A 23504-nucleotide genomic window follows, 5' to 3' on the forward strand; every position below is an offset into this window, starting at 1 on the left:
CAGTGGAGTTCTTAAGCAGCCATTGTGGTTCTCTGCAACTTATGGATTTTTATTGAGTCAGACAGAACAAAGTTTTAAAGGGAAGTGACAGAAAAAAACAACGCCGAGAGACAGAGAAAAGATAACCAAGTAATATAGGAAGAGAAGACAACACAAGACGGGACATTAACTGTAATAAAGAAAAAAAGAAATCATGATATGCCTAGAACTATAATACCTTAGATTTGAGTGTTGTACTGTATGCGGCAGTAGTGCTACACCCTGTAAAGGAAGGACAGGACAAGGATTGGCGGGGAAGCATGCGGGACAGGTAGTGGACCCGGCTGTACAACTTCATTGTGGTGGGAGTGGCTATGTCAATTCTAAACATCTTTAGAATCAGAGTGCAAAAAGAGGGGATACCCAGGAAGTTCAAGCGCAATGAGTGACTGGCCCCACACCGAGCAAATAAGTCCCACAGGCGAGTGCATGCGCAATAACATTCAGAAGTGTCCTGTAATTGCTGTGCCTCCACAACGGGGGCTGAGGACCCTACCCCACGCAGCCGAGCCCACCGGAGAGCGGCCCGGTGGACGGGACACCACCCGCACTGAGGCGCTCCAAAAGCGACCCCCAGGCAATCACCGCTTACACCCCCCACGCTGCCCCCAGAAGAGTGAGACAGCCACAGGCCCCGCCAATGTAGCCTGTTCCTGCCCATCCGCTTGGAAGAGAAGGAGGGCCACACAACAGGGGAACGATAAGGGGGGCAGCCCGTGAGGATGGGGGAGAGGGTGGGGCTGCTGGGCACTGCTGCCCCGGAGCCAAAACCCCGCCGACCCAAATCCCACCGCTCCCCAGAAATCAGTGTAGTGCATTCCAAAAAACGGGTATGAGTGTTTGGAATGCATTGAAAGACCTGCAGGGGGCAGGCAGGGCAGCGGAGCAAAGCATCTCGACCGGGACCCCCCCCCGAGAAATCCCGAGTAGCTGTGTGATCCCAGATGTGATCCGGCGGGACATGATGATTGATTGCAAGAGGGATATTTTAATGAGTTTATTGAACAAAATATTTTACAGGATCTTGGATATACATATGTACACATCTTGTATTGTATTGTATAACACTATTAAAGCCTGCCAGCAGTGTAGATAAACACTGTTCCGAAGGATGTTCCAAGAAAATATTAATACATCGTTGACTTCAAAACACATGATACAAATATGAATATAGAAAGCAGAAAAAAAGAAGATATTTCCTGTGAAAAGTACTCACTCTCACGACAGAAAATGTCTTTAAAAACCAAAACAAAAAAACAACTTGTTTTGAAGTTGCAGCATTCAGGTCACAAAAATACCTGGAATTTCTTTTTTTTTTTTTTTTTTCCCCCGTGTATGGTTTATGTTCCTCCGCATGGAAATCTTACACAAAAGACTTATTCTAGAACAAATAAAGAAGTGGCTCGGCCACCGGATCTTCTGATGTCATCGCCATCTCTCAGATAACATACACATCAGACTTCTCTCCAAGTAGCCAATAGGTTCTCATTTTACCTTTGCCCTGAAACACACAAATCAATATGTTGATCAATAGAAGAAAAGAAGGGGGGGGGGGGGGAGGATAAGGTTATATACTCAGCTTGCTTTCCTGGGCATCAGAGATCACATTTCACCCATAATAGCAAGATCATTTCTGATGCAAGTTTTTTTCCTCTTCAGTTTGTCATGCTGTACTACGTAAATAACTGGAATAGTAATGAGTAATAACTGTATAACTATGGGTAAATACGAAGGGTATCAAGTGCTTACTTTCATTTCAACATCTCCTCGCAACTGTAGATCAAGGTAGCCGAAGTCATCCAGCACTTCTTTGGTAGCTGAGGATACGTGGATCTTCAAAGCTGCAAAACACACATTGTCAGTTCCCCACCCCCACAGAACTCCGCTGACAACGAGTCTTTCTTGTAAAATTGCCACTTGGCCGTTTCTGTCCAAGACTTCAGAAGAAGAAACTTTCAAAAGATTGAAAGGTCATGCTCGGTCTTGTCTGACACGTGTAGCTAAAATGCTAACACGTGTGTATTATTCTGAGCAGTCGATGCACATTGTAGATATTTGAGACGTGGATCTTGACGGTGGCTTCAGGCTGCAGTTTATCGCTGGCTAAGGGCCCCTACACTTTAAGTGCTATCAATTATTTACCAGCAGAGGCAGAACACAGGAAGCGACTTAGCAGTTAATCAATATGTAACTGCAATGACTTGCTCCAGTGATATCCCGCCACACTTTCAGAACATGACTTCCTGCAGGTTAAGAATAGAACCATCACAATAAAAGGCTTGTATGTCTTATATTACAAATAATTACTGAGGGATGATGGGGCGCAATTTGACTCCACCTCATGGTTTGTGAAGCAAAAACATTCACATTGCAAAACGCTCTGTTCTATTACACATACTCGTGTTCATCGGAGTGTACCATTTTTTACATTTTGTATATTTTTATATCTCGGAAACTACGAGTGGCACCTTGACTTCCCAAGTTCATTTGTTGCGTGACCAAGTTCACAACTCAAATTTACTCGTATAGCAAATCAGTTTTCCCTATTGAAAGGAATTGAAAGACATGAATCCGTTCAATATTTTGTATTAGAGAAAAATATCACTGTATTTTACAATATAAATATAAAAACATTACAGTGAAACATAATAAAAGTGAATGTAAAACAATAAACTTGTTTTATAAAGTGTAATCAATATGCAGTTTAAAAAAAAACAAAACAAAAAAAGTTTGTCATACTGTATACATTAAAGCTGTCTGTCTGTCTGTATGAGCTGACAGTTCAATATTATTAAAATGAACCTCTCTGGCCTCTCATTTTATGTGTCTAATTTAATTGGAACCATTTTTGTACAACTGGTCACGGCACGGCAAGAATAGCCAATCAGAGACTGTAGAGACAGGCCGCGTGACTGAATAGTGTGCCAATCATTTGTGACCACATGCAACATGCACACGCAGCCTCTTTCAAAGGAGACTATTCTAGTTTCTTGGCCATATTATTTAACTTTGGTTGCCAACCAAAAAGTTCCCAAAAAGGAATTGGAACGCTCTCGAGACAAATAAAGGGTAAACATATATAATGGTAGTGTCCTATACGCAGACGGCTGCATACGGCTGGGCTCGGAAAACCGCAGCTTACGTCGACATTCTCACAGGGTAAGGTCTTCCCATCAGGTAAGTTGATCATCGCTTTCATATTTTTCATTGATTGTACATTCCAAAAACCTCCATCAAACCAGTAACATTTCATGATCCGCAATACTCCATCACGAATAAGGCATGCTAGCAATGTACAGTAGCTGCCTTCGGCATGCCGCCGTACACGTGTGTTAGTAAGCTAAGGGTGTTTCTTTGGGCAGAGACGCGTGGGGGCGGGCGCGGACTGAATTGAATCATATGAAAGAAAATGCTAGCCGATTAGGAAGCGACCGACCCGAAGCTCATGCTGTGGCCGGACAAAAACGGACTGTTTGTGCTGAGTGTTAGCATAATGTGTTATTTACCACGGAAAAAATGACAAGGAGAAGAGTTTGCAACCGCAATGTAGCTAACAGTTTCCCCAGCTTCTTTTGTTTTTTTCTTCTACTACTACTCGATCGTCTTTGGATTTTCCTGCAGTCTGGGTAGAAAAATGGTCTGGCGTAATCTCATCAAAACACCAGTCAAACTGAGACGCACGCACATTACACTGAGACAGACATCTGTGCTAGAAAGTAGATGGATAGATTGACAGTTGATACATTTGGTGCTTTGAGTATAGTTCTCTCGTAATGGCCACAGAAATCGCTGAGCATTTGAAAAATAGACTTGTTGTTCTCCACAAATATGGATGGACTCAGCTATGAAAAGATTAGTAACACCCTGAAATAAGTGGAAGGTGGAGGAGGCAGTGCAATGTGTCTAACCACCACCAGCTCTGTAATGTCATCATGGAGGAGTGCAAGACGATTCCAGTAACAATCGGAGCACCTCTCGAGATTCCGTACCCAGGAAGGATTAAGGGCCAGATTTTGGATTTGGATTTTTTTTTTTTTTTTTTTATATAAAAGGTGCTCACACAAATTACTGACACCTTGGACACAAATTGGACATGTTCACTGTGAGGCGCACTCACTTGTGTGGCTTGCTGTTTGTTATTTTGAGAGGTGAGTAAGAAGTATATGTATACTGCTATACAAGCTGTACGCTGACTGCTGTAACATATATCCATGTTTCATTCTATAGTGTGCTGTATAGCATTATTCCTTGAGAAGATACAATAAATGTGGGGCCCTATACACATTTTTGTGCGATGCTGTATTGTCAGTTTTCAAAAATGGGTCTCAAAGTGGGAGCAAAAACATGAAAGGCTTTGTTCTGATAAGCAGGAAGACAGTCACTAATACTACAATTCGATGTTTAGCTTTGGTCTTTGCACAAGTTACTGATGATAAGAAACATACCGAATGGAAACACTAAACCAAAAAGAAGCGATATAGTTGCTTACTAAAACAAGTTCAGTAATACAAGTCATTTAAGAAACAATATTCCACAGCAAGGGGACAGCAAGTCGAAAGAGAAAACTAGCAGGCATAGATTTTCACCAGTAGCTGTGTATGGTGTGTTGAAAGGCCAGACGTGTGAAGACCCCTGAGGGGCTCCAAGAAAAACAAACAATAACAAAGGAATGTGACACTCACCCTCTCCATTGGACTCCATTCGGGATGCCGTGTTGACGGTATCTCCAAACAAACAGTATCTGGGCATTTTCAAACCAACCACTCCAGCACAGACTGGACCTAAAAAAAAAAATGTATTATCATATATTGTCGTTATGTATTTAGATAGATTAGATTGATGAAGTAGATAGCAAGAGGCTTTAAAATTCGGGTTACACTCACTGGTTTATTGCTACGTGTCAGGTGTGAGTCAAAATCCAAGCTAATAGTGCAGCGACTCATAAATAATTAGCAAATTGCATCAGGCAGATAAACATTACTATAATTCCTAATAATTCTATACTCGCTAAACATATGCACCGCAGCACGGCATGCACAAACACGCACACAAAACTGGTTTACCCAACAGCGAACATGCTGTGATTTGAGGTGAAGGACCGCATCCTCTTCGGCGTATGCGCACCCGTGTTTGGTCTCACCTGTGTGGATACCTATCCTGAGTCTCAGCTGGTCATTGGGCCTATGTCGGATCTTGAAGGTTTTCACTTGCTCTAACAATGCCAGTGACATCCCGGCGATCTCTCTGGCATGGAGTTTTCCGTTCCGTACCGGCAGCCCTGACACCACCATATAGGCATCACCAATTGTCTCCACCTGAGGGATGAATAGGACGCGACTCATTCCGTGATCTTGTATTGAGTCCTGTTTACATCTCAGCAGTGTGACTCAGACTTACTTTGTAAACATCAAAGTTATCGATGATGGCGTCGAAACAGGTGTACAAGTCGTTGAGTAAGGTGACCACCTAAAGAGGTACGGAGCAGTTTGTGAATATTGATCATGTTGGTTTTATGTGTTGTGGGTCAAGTCCTTGGCTCCACATACTGTATATACAGTACAAACAACCATTCACTCGTACATCCATGTATCATATGGGCAATTTAGTCTTCAATAAACCCAACATGAAAATCCACACAAGCATGGGGAGAACATGTAAACGCCACACGGGAAGGCCTGAGCTGAGATTTGAACCCAGGACCTATTGACTGTGAGGCAGATGTGCGAACCACTGTGCTGCCCATCATTCAAGATTAGCAACATTTTGATGACTAGCAGTTACAGCATACTTTCAAGGATGTGCACATGTTTTAGGGAGAACTGACTGATGACGTCTTACAACGTTATCAAATGAACTGTAATATAAAAACAAAATCATAATAATAATTCAAAGATTTTCTCCTGATCTGATCTGACCTGACCAGTGGAGTGGGTATCTTACCACACACACAACATATATCCTGCTCAAGATCATCGGAAAAGCCTTTGCAGACTGACTGTGGTGGGGTGCAACCTGTATTGATCAGCAGTCAGTCACAGGACTGACAAATACAGACAACCATTTACACAGGGTGGTTTAGAGTCTTCAATTAACCTAACCCCCATGTTTTTCAGACCATGGGTGGAGTACCCGGAGAAAAAATATATCAAGAGCAAATTCCACACAGAAAGGTCTTAACTGGGATTCTGGATCCAGGGGACATTCTAGAGCTAGTCGAAACTCCACCTCCTTTCTCGCCATTAGAAACGTTTATCCGTTTACGCGTTGCCAGGGTTCCCTACTTCCCGAGTGCTCTGAACGGAGCATCCCTAAGAAGACAGCAGTTGGAAGTAACCTCCGCTTGCAGCTTTTCATACAGCCTCATAATGCACTGTGTATCACAGAAATACAGCCACGCAACTTAAATGACAGTAACTAAGTTCATTCCTTGGGGATGACGTCATGAGTTTGTCTTTTTTCCCCCCAAATGGGGTTTTGAGTTTTTCTTAGCCCGATTGGGGGTTTTAGATGAGGGGATGCTGTAAATCATTGCCAACTGTTGGCCCGTGAAGCCCTATGAGACACTTTTGTTGTGATCAAATAAACTTGACTCGAAATTCAAATGGTTTGGTAAACGTTGCAGGAAGTCAGAGACAAACGAGTACCTGAAGCGGCGTACTTTCTGCCGACATGGACGTGAAGCCCACGATGTCGCTGAAGTAAATGGTGACGCTGTCGAAGGCCTCCGCCTGTACGGTCTCCCCTCGTTTGAGCTGCTCTGCTACTGAACTGCGTGCACAGAAACACATGAGTTCAAAACTTCAATAAAATAGTCAGCCAATAAGCATGGAGCAGCGGTGATGCTGTTGGTTTGTTGCTGTTTCATGGGTAAGTGTAAGTTAAAGTCTGTTTGACTTTTAAAACAGAATGGCTGCTCGCTTTAGAGGCCAGTTTATCTTGGCTAATTGTGGTCATGTTTCTCTCAAACAAAACAAAAGGCTGTGCGAGAGGGCACTACTGTGAAAGAAATGGCGGGGAAAGTAATATCTGTCCTTCCTTTCAGGCTCATCTCTTGCTGACCAGGTGCCTTTGTACGAGGGAAAATGGGTCGAATGTCTGAGAAAGATGGGATTTCCTTGTGATGCCTTTCCCAGGCTCCTCAGCCCACGATCTGGTCATTAGTAGGTCGCCTGTCAGCCCTTTCTGTTCCCTTTCATCTACAGCGAGAGTGTACGACGGGCTAAAGTATAAACGTGCTGTTGAGGAGGATAGCGGTCTTTAATTAATACAGGGATTTACCGCAGTTGACCGCCTGTTGAGTACCACTGAAGAGATTGACGCGATTTGCAGAGTTCATACGGGAGTTGTATATGCTGACCTTGATTTACACTTTAGGCTCTATTTTGGTGATCAGGGCCAATGCAGAGCTGTGCATGGAGTGACTGCGAAGAGGCAGGCTGTACCCGCTTTGGGTCGTTTTGAGGACGCTGCTCCGGGTCCCCAACAGAATACGTCGCTTATGTTGTGTTTTTCACTTTGCCTGCTCCTTATATTTTGTATCCATAAAGTACAAAGGGTGATAGCATTGACACAAATAAGGTTACTTTGCTACCAATCATTAATAGCTGTGAGAAACAAATACTAGACTTGCATCTTGCACAATTAAACGTATACATACAATGTGAATAATAACTGTGAAAACATTTAGCAATATTTGCGATGCCAAGTCTTTATAGTAACCCTTGTTTGTCTTGTGTTTTTCCTGTCATGAATTGAAAAGATCAGTGTTTTAGACTTAATGTGCAATGGCACTTTCTGCAGTTTTCCCCTTCATCACTTAAATATCTTAAGTTAGTCGACAAAAGACCCCCCCCCACACTTTCCATCCCTCGGACGCTGCTTCGAATAAACAGGTCCAAGGACGTGAAAGATTTCTCTTGCCGGATAAATATCCAAGCATTAGCATTTTGGCTAATTGTGCACGCCTGATGTTGCTGATAAGCAGTGCAAATCTAAAAGACATCTAAAATTGTCCATTATACTAATGCAAGCTAAGCAAATAAATGATAACTTCTACAATTTATCTAACACTGTGATATGTATATGGGTCGCATTTCGGTAAATATAAATTGTATAAGCAATCAATTGGAATTTGGCAGGCATCATGTCGTACCGTTTAAACCCAACCTTGTGTGTTTTCTTTACTTCTTACTGTGGTAAAATTTGATAGAGAAGATTTTCTGCTTTCCTTTTCTCCTCCAGGTAGGCTTGCGTTCGCTCCTCCACCAGATTCTCCAGATTATTAGCGTACTGCTCCATCCTGGACAACAGGTTGTTAAGAATACTGGTGCTGCCTTCCCTGTGGGAAACAACCCCCGTCGATCACAATTAGACAACCGTGGCCAGTTTGGCGTACGAAACAGAAAGATGCACAGATTGGACTTTTGACCCTTACAATATGACGCTTGCATCTCATCATTATAGGCATCGCGCAACTCTCGACAGAAGTGAGAGTGGGGCGAGCTACTGTCCCGATCCATCATCTTTTCCATAATAGCAAAGTATGGGTTTTATTTCATCCAATATGAGAATACAGTACTGCACTTTGGATACTCTTATCCAAGATCATTTGTGATTCATATTGCAGTGACAATCTCATTTTTGAATTTTTGGAATGTGTGTCTTTTACACAAACACAAAGCCATGCTGCATGACATTTGTCATGATTATAGCAGCTCCCATATTTCTGTGATTATGTAGTGTATGTATTGCGTAATGTGACTTCCCAAGCACACACACGCACGCAAATACATGACAAGCACACGCTCACAAGAGAGTACGTAGCCAGGAATTTACTCCCAACGAAAAAAGATTGGGAAGCGGCTCACAAAATGGATGGATGGATGGAAGTCACAGTATTTAGAGAGCACTTAGAAAAAGTTGTTTTCTTTCCAGAAACCAAGAGTTGCTGTTCATTTGTTTCGATGTCAATTTGAGGGGCTGTTTATTTCAAATAAGTGAGTGACTTCTCAGAAACGTGCTTAGTTATCATTTAAAAGTCGCTGAACGATAAACTGTCTTGCAACGAGGACTGTTTGGCATCTTGTCAAGTTAGACAAATAAGTTTCACAAATAAAACAGTGAACGTTTGTGTGCGTTTCTGAGAACGGACTGAAATCACCTCTTTTGGGTTATGTTTGAACATCTAACCTGACAAATATTAGCTGATAAATGGATGTCAGGTCCCGAGATAAAGAAGGCGTCTGCTGGTCTCAGAATGTTGTGTTGAGGTTTGTCTGGTACATTTTTAAAGTATGACGTTTTTGTAATCCGTTTCGTGTGGCCCTCGGTACATCTTACTGAAACAGGCACATATAAAATCTGAGGTTCCAATTTTGCCTATAAGGGGACGGTACAGATCTTTGGTCTACACAGTCAATGAATGTCACTCTTATTTACCCACACAAGATTTAGATCATTTCTGGAAAACATCAGGCCCAGTCACAGTGTTTAATGTGTATTATTAAGCAGTTGCAGATAGGTCAAAACAAGCATCAAGCGCAGTAAACTGCAGTTTGATGGCGACTGCCTGAGCGCTTTCTTGTTTACAAAGTGGTTAAACAGACTTGTCGTCGTATAGAGCGGGCAGTATACACGCAGTTGGACTTGCACAGCGAGAGGTCAGCTTGTCGTGGCCAGTTTCAACTCTGTACGGGTTAAACAAACCAGTCCTCCTGTTGCTGTGCCCTTCAAGCTCATGAGCAGGCCAAATATAACAGCGCATCCATCACGCCGCGTCAACGACGTGCATTGACTTCATCCAAATAACCAGCAAACCAGTGCATTAACGTGCTGCCTTGCGTAATGAAGGACTGTCAAGATCCTCCGTGAGTGATTCAGAGGTTATCAATCAAACAGAGCTCTCTACTCCAGGCCACTCCGAATGGAAAGCTAAACATCACTAAGATGATCCTGCATTTCACTCCAGTAGAGCCAGTAGAGGAGAGGCAAAAAAAACAACAACCTACCATGCATGTTTTTTGGGGCTGTGGGAGAAAACCCACACAGGCGGGGCCGGGGATTGAACCCCGGTCCTCAGAACTGTGAGGCAGACGCTCTAACCAGATATAGATACGTGTTATTGATCTTAACTGACTTCTTTGGTAAATGGCTCCAAGTCTGTGTTAAGCACGATGAACCACTGAGAATGTTTGGATCTCAATGTCAACACTCTCAGAACGGCAGCTGCTGGTTGGAAAGCAGACCGACAACCTCTAACAGCATTAAGTGCATGTGCAAGGCAGCCAGTGTTGATTGAGGCCTGTAAACTATCGCTGGCAACAAGGAGCCAGCCGATGGAATGACGGGATGAGGAAAAGGAATCTGATCATTTCTACTGATGAGATGTCAAGTCTTACTGTATGATGTGACATAATTGATTTGTGTCGTCCGTGTGAATTGCCTTAAAAAGGCAACATTTGACATCCGATATCCAAAGAGTTCAAATGCAAACACACACAACTTCATTTTGTTTGTAAATTGAGTACAATTTGTATTTTTCAAATGTATTTTAGGTTTCATGCTGAATGTATTATTTTTTATCGAGGGTATTCCAAGTTAATATGTACTGTATTAAGCAATTATGAGGCTTTTATTGAAAAGGTCTTTCAAAGAAGTCTTTGATATAATTTATTGACAAGACAATCATTTAGTGGACTGTATAAAACCATAAAGCAATACCACAATACATGAAACAGTTTTTCCTGCTCCTTTTTTCACTTGACTTTTGCTCAAATCTTTTGCTGTTTTGCACTTTCAGTTGCTTCACCATCATGATCAGAAATTATTTGAACGCCATGGGCTGGCGTTATAGCCTAAAGCGACTCCTTCAGCTTCGGGTTAGTACATATTGTCGAAGGGCTATGCTCGTACTGCTTCGCGAGGTTGAGTACGCAGGATACAACCCGCTCATGTTTTTCTACGATTTCAAGCTTTAATTCAAAGCACATCACTTATTGAGATTATGAGGGCAGGCATAAGATTAAGTCACCTGAAATGCATCGTCATCATTTTAAGAATGTAACTGAACCAAAACCAAAATCCAAGGGGTCTTACTTATTGAGTTTGGCCATGTAGATCTTGATGTGGCCAAAATCCGGTCTCTCCGCAGGGTCCTCGGCCCAGCAGCCCTCCATCAGGATGGTGAGCTCCTCCGAGTGACATCGAGTGTCTGTTGTTGGCCGAAAGTAAGGCTTCTGGCCGTTTCTGACCTTCTGCACAATCTCTGAGGTGGAGAAGTAACATTTTTTGCAAGTGCAGTTGAGTCAAATGAAAAAAACAACAACAAAAAAAGCTCGATTTTACTACCTGATGAAACATTGCACTTACAAACTTATCACCACTCCATCTTTTTGTGTGTTTGGAAAAACAATAGTTCTTTCCAAGAAATGGTGTTTTAAGATTCTGCTGTATTTTCCAACCCTTTTATCAGACCTTGGAACAGGTGCAGGCTCTTTCCGCATGTTAATGGTTTAGTGGCTCTTGTACATTCACCACTGAGCATGATTGTTCAGAAACACCGAACAAACATCATCCTGTGATGAAAACCCCTCAAGGGGATTTTAAAAATCCATGGTGGTTGTGTAAAGGCATTCATTTTTTTTTTCCCCCCCATTGAGGCGTTGACAACCAACAGTTGGCTATGGTTTTAAGTATCTTTTTGAAGAAAACTACAGTAAATGTACTTTGAAAGATGCATACTAGAATAACATTGCGTTAATGTCTAAGTGCTATACTGTTCAGAACTGTGCTAAGTGCCCAAAACCCTTTTTTTTTTTTTTTTTTTCAGTTTGCATAAAAAGCAGCAGCTCTACTTTTAATATATACCAGATGAGCAAGACTTCGTACTAGTCCTTTTTTTGAAATCAGGTTACCCAATCACCTTGAACACAAGCAGCTCCCAGCTCCATTGCTGAAAAGGAGCTTCAGGGTGAGGTGAGACAGCAGACAGGCCTCTACTGGCTGCTCCCGATGCCTCAAAAGCAAAAGGTGGCCGAGATTCCCTCGGCCCGGGAATGCCCTGCCTGAGGCTCTGAAAATCTCCTTTCAAAATATCTGAACACTTTCTAGCTGCACTTTCTTCGTGTCAAACTGAGCTGCTAACTGCAGTATTGTTTGACTATGTTATACTGTGCTTTTGATTTCTGAATTCTATTCAGAATGACCTCCATGCAGGTACAATTATATATATATATATATATATATATAAACATGCTGGAGCTTTGTTCTGGAGGAAAAAACAAAACAAAACAAAAAAACATGTATCTTTTAACACCATTATACTTGATCACAACTTCTGTCCAGACAGAAACAGAGGACTAGACGGAATTATTTCAGAGCTGCAGCGAGAGTTTGTTCACAGCACACAGCGACCCTGGACTGACTTGGCCCACTTGCGTTGAGGTACGGTGGCTCTAACAGGTCAAAAATGCTCAATAGTGATCTGATTTAAGAGATTCCTGCTTTAGGTCCAAGTTAGTGTCGAAATAACTTCGCTTAGCCTGGGGGCATGCAAATTACTGCTGCGTTGCTGCCGGCGTTTGTACAAATGCACACAAAAACACAAAACACAAAACACGCTTAGCTATAGCAACATTGGCCCTTTCCTTATATGTTGACATAGAGTATATCTGAAGGAGCATTGATTGGCTGTCGTTTTAGAACAATGAGGGAAAACGATGACAAATCCTAAAAGATTGCCTTAGGTGCAGACCTCAGTATTTAGGCTTTTAAACACCAGAAATGAGGGGTAAATGCCCACACACACAAAAAAAATCTCAATCTTAACAAAGGCTTAGCTGCACCAAAACCTGATAGGTTCACCTCGCACCATTCCAAGTATCGTAGAAATCAAACTTTTGGCAGAAGTAAGTGCAATAATCACATAGTTCTCATTATCTACAATTTTGGTATTTAATATATCAAGTTGGAAAGTGTTTTTAGGGTATCTTGTTGCCACATCTGCCTTCAACATCTGGCGAACGTGTTCTGTGTTTTCACATGGCCACGATCAAGTGCTCGGACCTTACAAAGGCAGACACAACTTAGTGAATGACCCCTTATGCAAATCTGTGTTTCTGGTCAAATATACTTTGCTTGAACCGTTCTTGTATTTATTTCAACATTTTAGGCTTGAAAACAATGCATTTAGCCAAATCGAGTGACCACTAGGATATAGTTGCGTTTACCTTTGGGGCTGAGGTCCATGCCTTCCACATAGAAAGGTCCATTCCTTAGAGCTATTTCCTGCAGGATGATGCCAAAACTGTACACATCGCCCTTCTGTGTCCCCTGAGGAGGATGGTGGTCATATATGAGCAGCTCGGGAGCTGTCCACAGCTTTTCTAAAAAGTGCGGGTCAGTCAAAAGTGAGGAAAGAATATTGGAAATACTGATCTGCGCAAAGGCAACTCACTCGCATACAAAGCATGGGAGTCATCATTTTCACAGGATGAGCGAAAGCTGGCCAGTCCGTAATCTGTGATTTTCAACACAAATCGGCTGTCCACCACACAATTAGATGACTTCAGATTTCCATGGCAGCCAAAATAGCTGTTGTGGAGATAGTTCATGCCCTGGAGAGCAGAGGAGAATTCATGCATGCATGCATCAAGGCGATCGGACAACACGAGGACACATACGGTAACTCCGGACATACGGAAACAACGAGCGTTGACAAGTGGATGTATGTTTTGAAAAGAGGCCAGGTTTCAAGGCTATCCCGGTCTCAGGGGAATATCTTGCGAAATGACTCTTCATTCCTCTGGGAATGTTCAATATTTTGTGGAAACATCCCTCAAAGCTTCAGCAGTGTTTGCTCTCTGAAGGGCTCTGCTATCTGTATGGAGCAATTCAGTTGAAACACTTCATTATTGAAGCCTTCCAAGAGTCTGATCTTGCGACAAAGAGCCTCTGTGTTCTAATGATCTTTTAAAGTCAATCCATGATTCGATTGGATGAAACCGGAAGGAAATCTGCACCGTTTAGAATGAGCTTTTCTCTCCCACGCCATGCTGTGCGACGCTAATATTTACTGTATGCTGTGTTGTGCCAATTCATATTGTCTGACACACAATCCATCTGAAACCATGGCAACAACCTACTGTTCTGTGAGGCTCACAAACGATTTTTTTCTCTGCGCTTGAAAATGCCTTTGTGACTTCACCCCTCCCACATCATTGTACCTTCACTATGTCATTGATCAGTGAGTAGCGGAACATCCAGTCCAGGTTGATGCTCTCATTCTCCAGAATGTCCTGCAACGCATACACATAAGCTCATCATTAGTTTTTCTCAGCTTCTCTTCAGCTTTAGACTGCTTCAAAGTAGATTTTGGGGGGTTTGATTAAGAAAACACCTTCAGGCCAGACCCCTCACATTCTTTTATATGCTCAGGGCCCCGCATGCCAACCCACAAGACGGTAATGAACCAGGCAGTAACAGTTGCTCCTATTGACAGAGAAATCACGGTTCGGTTCCATATCAGTCCCTGACTCGTCCGTTTTAATAAGCTGCTGAAAGAGAGGGCAAAGGCCAAGAATAAGATGTCTTAAAACATCTTGTACTGCATTTCTCCATGACAAAGACACAAAGGGCTCTCTTTCCATAGACAGCGCAACTGCGGCAGAGCGTAAAAACTGGTGTATCGATCTTCGTGCAAGCACGAGGCTCGCTGCGCGTTTGCCAATTTGCATCAAGCTGGCTGTTTCGGCACAGCGAAGATGTGCCCTTGGAGGTGCGCCTGGGGGCATGACAATTAAGTGGCAGAAAGTCATTCTAACTTTTGGCTCAGCTGGACTAATGCGATTTGGATGAATTTGATCACGGCATACGCAAGGCAGACAGATACACGAGCTCAGCGGACGTGTGGTGGATGTCAGACGTTTGCCATTCATAAATATGTGCATAGTGGGCATCAAACCCTCTGAATCGTTGAAGAAATCAATGAATTGAACATATTATTATTATTATTATGTACGGTGGGCGACTGGTTAGCACATCTGCCTCACAGTTCTGGGGACCGGTTCTGGGTCTACCCCGCCTCCCGCCCGAAGATAGCTGGGATGGGCTCCAGCATACCCGCGACCCTAGTGAGGATGAGCGGTAAAGAAAATGGATGGATGGATGGATGGATGGATTATGTATGTTATTTAATTCCATCCCACTGGTTGGTACAGCTATGGGGGGGGGGGGGCACACAAATGATCTGGGGTGGGGAACGGTCTCCACGTGTCCACTTCACGGTGCAGATTTGTGATCTCTCTCCAGTGTAACATTACATCATCCACCTGTGGAGGTCTGCTTTCAGTTCCATATAAACGCACACTTTGACCTCCCAGACTCGAGCAAATCAGTTTCTTCTTCCGCCATGTCAAAGACTGCCAGTGCGCTATTTGCAACGCAGCATTTAAAGGGAATGAGGGGAGCTGATTTGATTGGGGTCAGCTGTGATCACGCCCACAGCAGCGCAGATGTCCCTCTTTGAAATGCGCTGGGGTGCGCTGGTCCACGAAATTAACGACACCTGGTCTAACCCGCCTCCATACAGAGTATTTACGCCAGTCACAAAAATAGGGCTCAAATTGACAAACTCAGATCGCTTGGAGTCAGCATTAAATAAAACAATTGAATTGGTCCTGGGCTGATCTTAGCATTAGTTACCGCTGGTTATAGAGGCTCACTTACAGAGTTACATTGGTGATACTTTCCATTCACCTAGTTGGCATTTGTCAAAATCCTAACTCACACCCATCCCCTCTCATGGCTGCAGTGACTCTGCCACATCCTGTCGGAGGATTTTTGACAATGCGTCACCTGTCCCAATCATCAGCCGATCGTCAAAGTTTCAGCAGTTATTGTTTCATGGCAAATCAAAAACCCATTAATGAAAGAAGGCACACAATGACTTGTCTTGTTCTTTCCATGCGCACGGTGAACACCAATTTTCAATTCAAACTTTGCTTGATTGAAAAGAAGACATGGAACCCAATAGCTTTTAAGGAATCCCCATCGTAAAATGGCTTCGGTAGGGCACAGGTACACTTTTTTGTGTTTTGTCAGAGCCCTGTGAACCTAGTTAATATTATTCCTTTTTTAATCTTTAAAATGTTCCCCCAATAATTCAACTTTGGGGGAATATTTTTTTAAACCATCAAATCAAGAACCCTACAACTTTATATAACAGAGGATAAGTGGAGTGCTGTAGTTCTGCTCACTGATCAAATATGCAGAACATTTTTCTTTTTCATATGATAATTTTATTTTTCAGGAATGATTTATTTTTAAGGACCAAGCAAGAATCATGTAGGATATACTCATTTTATTCCCTCAAGGGAAAAGTCTACATTAACCAATTTGACTTTCTGTGATCACTTTGCTGGGACAAATCTGAACTGTTACCTGAAACATTAAATTGGTTCGGGATATTTTAAAATTTAGATTACATTTGTATATTGAAAGCATTCTTAAAATAGTGAACGCTACCTGCAAACTGCCTCTGGGACAGTACTCCGTTATAATGCATATGTTGGGAGGGTCGGTGCAGGCTCCAATGAAGCGGGTGAAATGGTTAAACTGGACATCTCTCATCTGAAAATAACACACAAACACAGTGTGACTTTCCAAACATCACATTTCTCCAACCCTGTGGAAACAGAGGACAGGGGAAAGGACCAGCAGTTCATTTATATTCAGAGCTGAGATTAGCCCTGCCAGCATTTCATCAAAATCTTGTACTTGCAGTCAGCTAGTTGGCACAATGTCCATTTCTACGTGCTGAGACTGATTCCTGCACAGGGCACCTAGTTGAAACGTGCAAGTGCATAAATTGGTTTTGGTGGTAATGAATGAGGCAGTGTGTGTATGGGGGGGGGGGGGGGGGGGGTGTTGAGAGGATGTACCAGCAGGAACACCACAGCCAAGCAGAATCTGAAAAATGAAATCTGGCTGGCATGAAGGATTTACACAATCAAATCTTATCGCTCACAACTGAAAATGGTTTGAAAAAACAAGAATGAGGTAAACTGCCTATGGAGCAATTTAGATCACTGATTGAGGGACTTTGCTTTTGTGAGGTCTTTTGGGTGCCTAAACAAATGTATTTGTGAAGCCAACGGGAAAAACGGGGTTTGTAATCTTTCGGCAGGTACTTTTCTCCCTCCACGTCTATGACTGACAGCCGTTCTCACAGAAAAACCAGGGAGTCGGTGGCTCCTGTTTTACAGCCTGGGAGATGTTAGCCTACCCTTTGGCCTATATAATTCCCCCTGCTGAACACTGACTGGTGAGGGGGCGGGGGTGTGAGGGGTGTGAGGGGAGGAAAGCCGGGAGACAAGTGGTTAAGTTTCCACCAGCAGCCCCCATCTGGTTGGCTTTTTCATGAGCTGAGGTTTGACGGGCGATTGGGCCTCTGGGAGGTCTGAGAAGTTGCCAGTTCAGACAGCAGCCCCTCTCCCATGTGGCCTGCTGACTGACTGACTGACTGACTGAGACGGCATGCAGGCTTCCAGGAAGCCCTAACTGATCTTCTCGAACTGGCTGTGAATCACGTGGCAAGTAAAGAAAAAAAAATATATATATATATATACACAGCTGAGACGCACAATTTGAATGAGAGAGTAGATGGTGTCTAAAGGTAGGGTTAGATTGTACAATGGTTAAAAAAAACTAAAATGATGTTCCTTTCCAATGTGTGTTTTATAATGAATACAGGTGAGGTTAGGTAAGTTGTCACAAGATCTCTGCGGTGCTGGTTTTGAAGGAATTTCTTGAATTTGTTTGCTTGTCTTCTTCTGTTGTGTGGAGCAGTAGAGCCCTGTGCTTCAAACTCCCAAGGAAACAGTATAGTGGTCAGGATCACAATATGCCAAGTCTTGACAATTATGTGGATCTGCCATGCTATAAAAGCCGCAATGGATTGGTAGAAGGCTGCAGGTCCGAGAGTTCATGGGTCATTGGACTCAGCCACAATATAACGCTGGTGCAAGATATCTATCTATCTATATTTAAGTTTTAAAATTAGAATTTAGAAAAGAGAGTATACTTTAGTTTTCCTGCTATGTAGCTTAAATAAGTGGTTGATGCCCCACCCATTTTTCCCATTCAAACACGCAACAGGACTGAATACTAGTGTCCAAAAATCATCACATATTTATTAAGTCAACAAGTATTTTTTTTTTCGTAGTCAGTATTCAACTTTGATTGAATTTCTATCAGCAAAACTCAGCAGTTCAGCTACTCTTTTATACTTGAGCTTTATAATTGCACAATATCTACCTCATAAAGGAGTACCTCTTGCTGTTTACTGTTTCTGATGCAAATTATTTTCACGATTATTCCGATATTATATGAATATGAATATGCGATTATTCCGCTATCATATGAATACATTTATGATTTTTTATTTTTTTTTGCATGTTAAATTAGCAATTGAACATGCTTTTGGGATGGTGTTGTGCAGATGTTAGGGTGCAACGGTATATGATCGTAATATAAGGTATACGTTCGGGTTTTTTTCTGAAAAGTAGTGATTTTGGAGGTCCCAGGATTTTTGGGTTCATTTTAAATGTATTTATTTCTGATGTACAGTCATACGCCACAGTGAGATCGTAACAGTCGTTTGGGTAATGCAGTTGACTAACTGTGACATCATGAGGCAGCGTCTTTGTATTGAGGCTGAAACGATTACTCGAGTAACTCAAATAAATTGATTACAAAAAGCTTGAAACAAAATCTGTGCTTTGAGGCTTTGTTTCAGCCGCGTAATGTGGACTGTTAAGGTGGACGCACAACGCGCCATTCAGAAATAAGTTGGCGCGATGACAGAGAGACAAGAAATGGTCTGTAAAACACAGAGAATGGCCAAAGTTTGGGATCATTTCACACAGCACGTCTACGATGATTCAACATCTCAACACCTAGTTGTTAACGGCAGCATGAAAAATGTCGCTGACACAAGGTAACATAAACATTGATACGAGGTCATTTAATAGGTTACCATTGCTAGTCAGTATGTATGTATGGTTTTTGTTAACATTTTGTTAACAAACACATATCTATCTACGCATCTACATGTGTGGATATAGATACATTCAAAATATCTACATGCTATCTAGTTATATAGATGTCCCCGGAAGAGCTGGATGAAGTGGCTGGGGCGAGTGAATTCTGGGCATCCCTGCTAAAGCTACCGACCTCGCATAAGCGGTAGAAAATGGATGGACGGGGGAAAATTAGCATTCTTTATTGCCATTGCACTGTGTGCAACCAAATTGGGAAATGATAGTTGTTGGTAAGTTCATAATTTGTTTTTAAATGGAATCGACCCTAGTGAGGATAAGTGTTCCGGAAAATGGATGGATGGAGGAAAATTAGCATTCTTTATTGCCATTGCACAGTGTACAACCAAATTGGGAACTGATAGTTGTTGGTAAGTTCATAATTTGTTTTTAAATGGAATCGACCCTAGTGAGGATAAGTGGTCCGGAAAATGGATGGATGGATGGAGGGATGGTATCCTGTTGAGTTTTTTTATTTTTTTTTTATTACATAATACTTATTGTGATGTTTTTTAATCATGCACCTGGCAAACACCCCATATTTAAAAAAAAAAATACAACACTAAAACTAATAAAAACTAAACTGCAACAAAGCATTTTCCAAAAGAATTAAAATAAATACAAACTTGCAGACCTGCTGTAATAATTAATCAAAACTAAGTGAATTGAAAAAAAACTAAAGTCAAACGGAAATCAAACTGATGAAAAATCCCAAACCACCATAACCCTGGTTCTAACCTTTAGATTCCTGCTACCTGAATAAACATTCATCCATCCATTTTCTCTTCCACTGATCCTGTTAAGAGTCACGGGAGCAGGAGCCTATCTTTAGCTGATTTCGGGCAAAAACTGGACTGGTTGCCAGTTAGTATACAGTACATATAGAGACAGACAACCATTCACACTCACATTCATACTTTCATTGAGGGGGAACTGAACCCACACTGTTTGCACTAAAGTCAGGCGAATGGAGCTACCACTACACCATCAGCGACTCTCCTTAATATTCAATGAAAAATCAAACACTTCATGTGGAATTTTATCATATTTTGCTCATTTGTAGAATTTTTCATTTTGTGAATGAAGAGGAGCGATTCAATCTTGCGTGAATGTCTTTTACCTGCAGCGGCAACAAGTGCAATCCTGTCATTTCATGGTTGTTTCATTTCACAGATGGAATCGAACATTGAGTAAATATGTCTCTTTCAGATAGGGGTTTATAACACGACACACAAGGCTGTCTTCAAACTGAAAGCACAAGCCAGGGGTTTTCTCACTTGGACTTGATGAGTGGATGCATGAATTCATGGCTTCCAAAAGGTTTACATTGTACTGGCCTACTCTCTGTTAACTGATGTGTGTGTGTGTGTATGTTGGGGGGGGTGGGGGGCTGAGAACTCAACAATTTCCAGCTGAAATGTCCACACCAACTAAATGACAAGACTAGCAAACATTGATTCGCACGAGCATTATTAGATAGTTGTTTATACTGATGAAATGGTTTCTATATTGGTTCTGATTTCCAAATCTCAATTCCAATGAAGTTGGTGCGTTGTGTGAAAGATAAATAAAAACGGAACACAATGATTAGCAAGGTCTCTCTCAACAACATCCAGAAACGTTGCCGGCTTCTCTGGGCCCAAGCTCAGAAGTGTTTTTCATGACGCAACGTGGAAAAGTGTGCTGTGGTCTGACAGGTTCACAAATTCAAACTGTTTTTTGGAAATCATGGAAGTCGTGTCCAAAGAAGAAAAGGACCATCCAGATTGTTATCAGCGTAGAGTTCAGAAGCCAGCATTTGTGATTGTATGGGGGGGTGTTAGTACCCATGATGGCATAGGTAATATTTTGGAAATACAAAATACGTACTGTAAAGTGATATTGGTGCATAAGGCCACAAAAAAAAAAAAGCGATTCAATATAACGGACAATCGACTATAACGGACGATTAGTCCGTTACATCGAGGTTCCACGGCAGTTTGAAAAGTATTTGCAAATCATTGGAATCACTGTTTTTATTTACATTGTACACAACATCCCAACTTCATTGGAATTGTCAAAAACTGTATTTGGATTAAAATAAAGCAAAAAGAGCAGTTTAAGAAAATGAAGTAATAAACAATTCCAAATCAAAATTAAATATTGTAATACAATACTCCAGAAAGAACTGCAGATGAAGTTGAAAATTTTAGATTGAACAAGAGCAAATCTTTGGCAAACAACAGTGCAAAATGAAATACAATACTTAGAGGGTATTCTAAGAGTTAGCTGCAATGTTTTGAAACAATTACAAATTGAATTTTTGTTGTTCAAAAACGGATGAAGATAAAATATAAAATTGGACTACAGGATGCAGCAGTTGCTTTTCGAACCAACTACTGGTAGTTGTTACCTGTACAGATCAGGTTGAATGCATTGGCACACATTTTTATACATTGACTTTATACATGAAAAATTCACTCCAAAAGAGACCAGGACAACAATCAAATAAAACTAATGGACAAATCTTATATACAACCAACACTTACATGTTTGAGTTCCAATAAAACTTGTCTGGTTAGCTCGATTCTCTTCTTGTTGACATGCTTAATAGCCACCAGGTTGCCCTGCAATCGAGACACAGTGACAGAAAACATTAATAGGAAGTCAAGCTAGTGAATTTCTGACAATTAAGGACTAATAATCACACAAATTGGCAATACAAATGAAGAAAGGAATTCCAGCCACCCATTAAACAAAAATGTATGGTAATTTTACCCAACCGTATCAGCTTGAAAATCAGTTTGATGGTACACTTGTTTCTAATACAAAGGCTTAGAATCTTATTGCCATGGCAACATGTCTCCCATGTTGTGTTAACACGACCATCTGTATAATATTGCTGTTCAGCGATGTGTGCAGTGCTACAAACTCTGTTTCGCAGCAAAAGGATCAGGCCCTGCTTATATCCAGGCATGACGCTAGTGCCTGGATCGGACTACAAGGCAAATTTGGCCCACCGTGCCGCCCCTATGTCAGACTACTACCATAAATAACCACCTTGCCGTATCTCGGTCAGCCACTTGCGACACTACGCGACATTTATGACAATATAACCGTATCCCTTCTTTTACGATCGCTGGACTTTATCTTGTCAAATCAAACACTGTCGGGGAGGCGGGACCAGAAAACACCGCGACGGGACATACCCGTTACCACGGCGACAACAACAACAATGGATTACGGCAATGTGGGTTGGGAAAAAGAACAAAAAGAGGGGGGGGGGGGGGAAACAGGTGGCATCGTCACTGGGTGCTCGGGAGATGACTTTTGGGCTGTCTATTCAAGTAGAGCTTGAGGTATAGCTACGTTCACGGATCACAAGCAGGTAGCAAAACTGTCTGTAGCCAGCTAATGCTAGGACCAACGTTTGCACGTAAATCTGACGGCCTTCTGTCAAATCATGCTCTAAAGCTTCGGTAAACATTGGTTTGTGCGCATGAATACATTTTGAGCGGCGAACAAGGGATGCAATGTGCCTGTCCATAGGCAGAGTAACTCTCTGTCAGAGAGTTGGGGTATGTCACACTACACGAAATATTTCCGAGCATCCTAGACTTTTCATTTTGGTGTCGTAGGGCTATTGTAGGGCCAAATCATTGGTCCTGGACTATGTCACACTACAGGAAGTGTTGTCGTTCCTGACAAAAATGTGTCGGGTACGATCTGGGAAATCGGGCACAGTAGCAAATCGGGCCGATATCGGGGCTAAAATCCTAGTCAGATTTAAGCATAAAGCACCCACAGAGTGTGTTACTATTTTATTGGCTTGATTTCTTCAAAGAAAAAGCTCTTACAGCTTAGAATTTCGGTACGTTGTACGCCAACACTGTTAGCCAGTAAGCAAATTATTAATGAATGGAATACAAGTGTACAAAATGAAGGGTTGAGCCTTCTGTGTCTCCACTCTTGTCATAAAATATATGAAGCAATAAGTCACTCGGAAACTTGGAATCTCTAAAGTGCCTCTGAAGAAGAACAACAGAGACCGAAATGTACAATGCGTGAGACGCATCAGCACCTTCACTATGCCTTTGTCATTGGGCTATAAAGTATGATTGTTTTTATTTTTACAACAATACTTGTATAAGTGGCGGCACGACTGGTTAGCACATCTGCCTCACAGTTCTGAGGACCCGGGTTCAAATCCGGCCTCACTTATGTGGAGTTTGCATGTTCTCCCTGTGCCTGCATGGGTTTTCTCCGGGTACTCTGGTTTCCTCCCACATCCCAAAAACATGCATGGTAGGTTCACTGAAGACTCTAAATTGTCCATAGGTGTGAATGTGAGCGCGAATGGTTGTTTGTTTATATGTGCCCCGCGATTGGCTG

General features: G+C 42.1%; 1 protein-coding gene across 3 annotated transcripts in view; it reads right to left on the minus strand.

The window, feature by feature from the left end:
* Nucleotides 1–1021: 1021 nt before the first annotated feature.
* npr2 (natriuretic peptide receptor 2) overlaps nucleotides 1022–23504 on the minus strand; it is a 57195-nt gene continuing 34712 nt past the window's right edge. For 2 of the 3 annotated variants that reach the window (XM_061799320.1, XM_061799321.1), the window contains 13 exons: nucleotides 21662–21739; nucleotides 16561–16665; nucleotides 14262–14333; nucleotides 13493–13652; nucleotides 13266–13421; nucleotides 11134–11302; nucleotides 8231–8377; nucleotides 6684–6807; nucleotides 5437–5505; nucleotides 5180–5354; nucleotides 4722–4820; nucleotides 1789–1880; nucleotides 1022–1540 (listed from right to left, as the gene is read on the minus strand). In XM_061799320.1, coding sequence (XP_061655304.1) covers nucleotides 1478–1540; nucleotides 1789–1880; nucleotides 4722–4820; nucleotides 5180–5354; nucleotides 5437–5505; nucleotides 6684–6807; nucleotides 8231–8377; nucleotides 11134–11302; nucleotides 13266–13421; nucleotides 13493–13652; nucleotides 14262–14333; nucleotides 16561–16665; nucleotides 21662–21739 — 1509 coding nt within the window. In that variant the 3' untranslated portion in view covers nucleotides 1022–1477. The other variant, XM_061799323.1, reaches the window with a different exon arrangement.

This window comes from Phyllopteryx taeniolatus, chromosome 15 (assembly GCF_024500385.1).
Source record: "Phyllopteryx taeniolatus isolate TA_2022b chromosome 15, UOR_Ptae_1.2, whole genome shotgun sequence".
Classification (NCBI taxonomy): domain Eukaryota; kingdom Metazoa; phylum Chordata; class Actinopteri; order Syngnathiformes; family Syngnathidae; genus Phyllopteryx; species Phyllopteryx taeniolatus.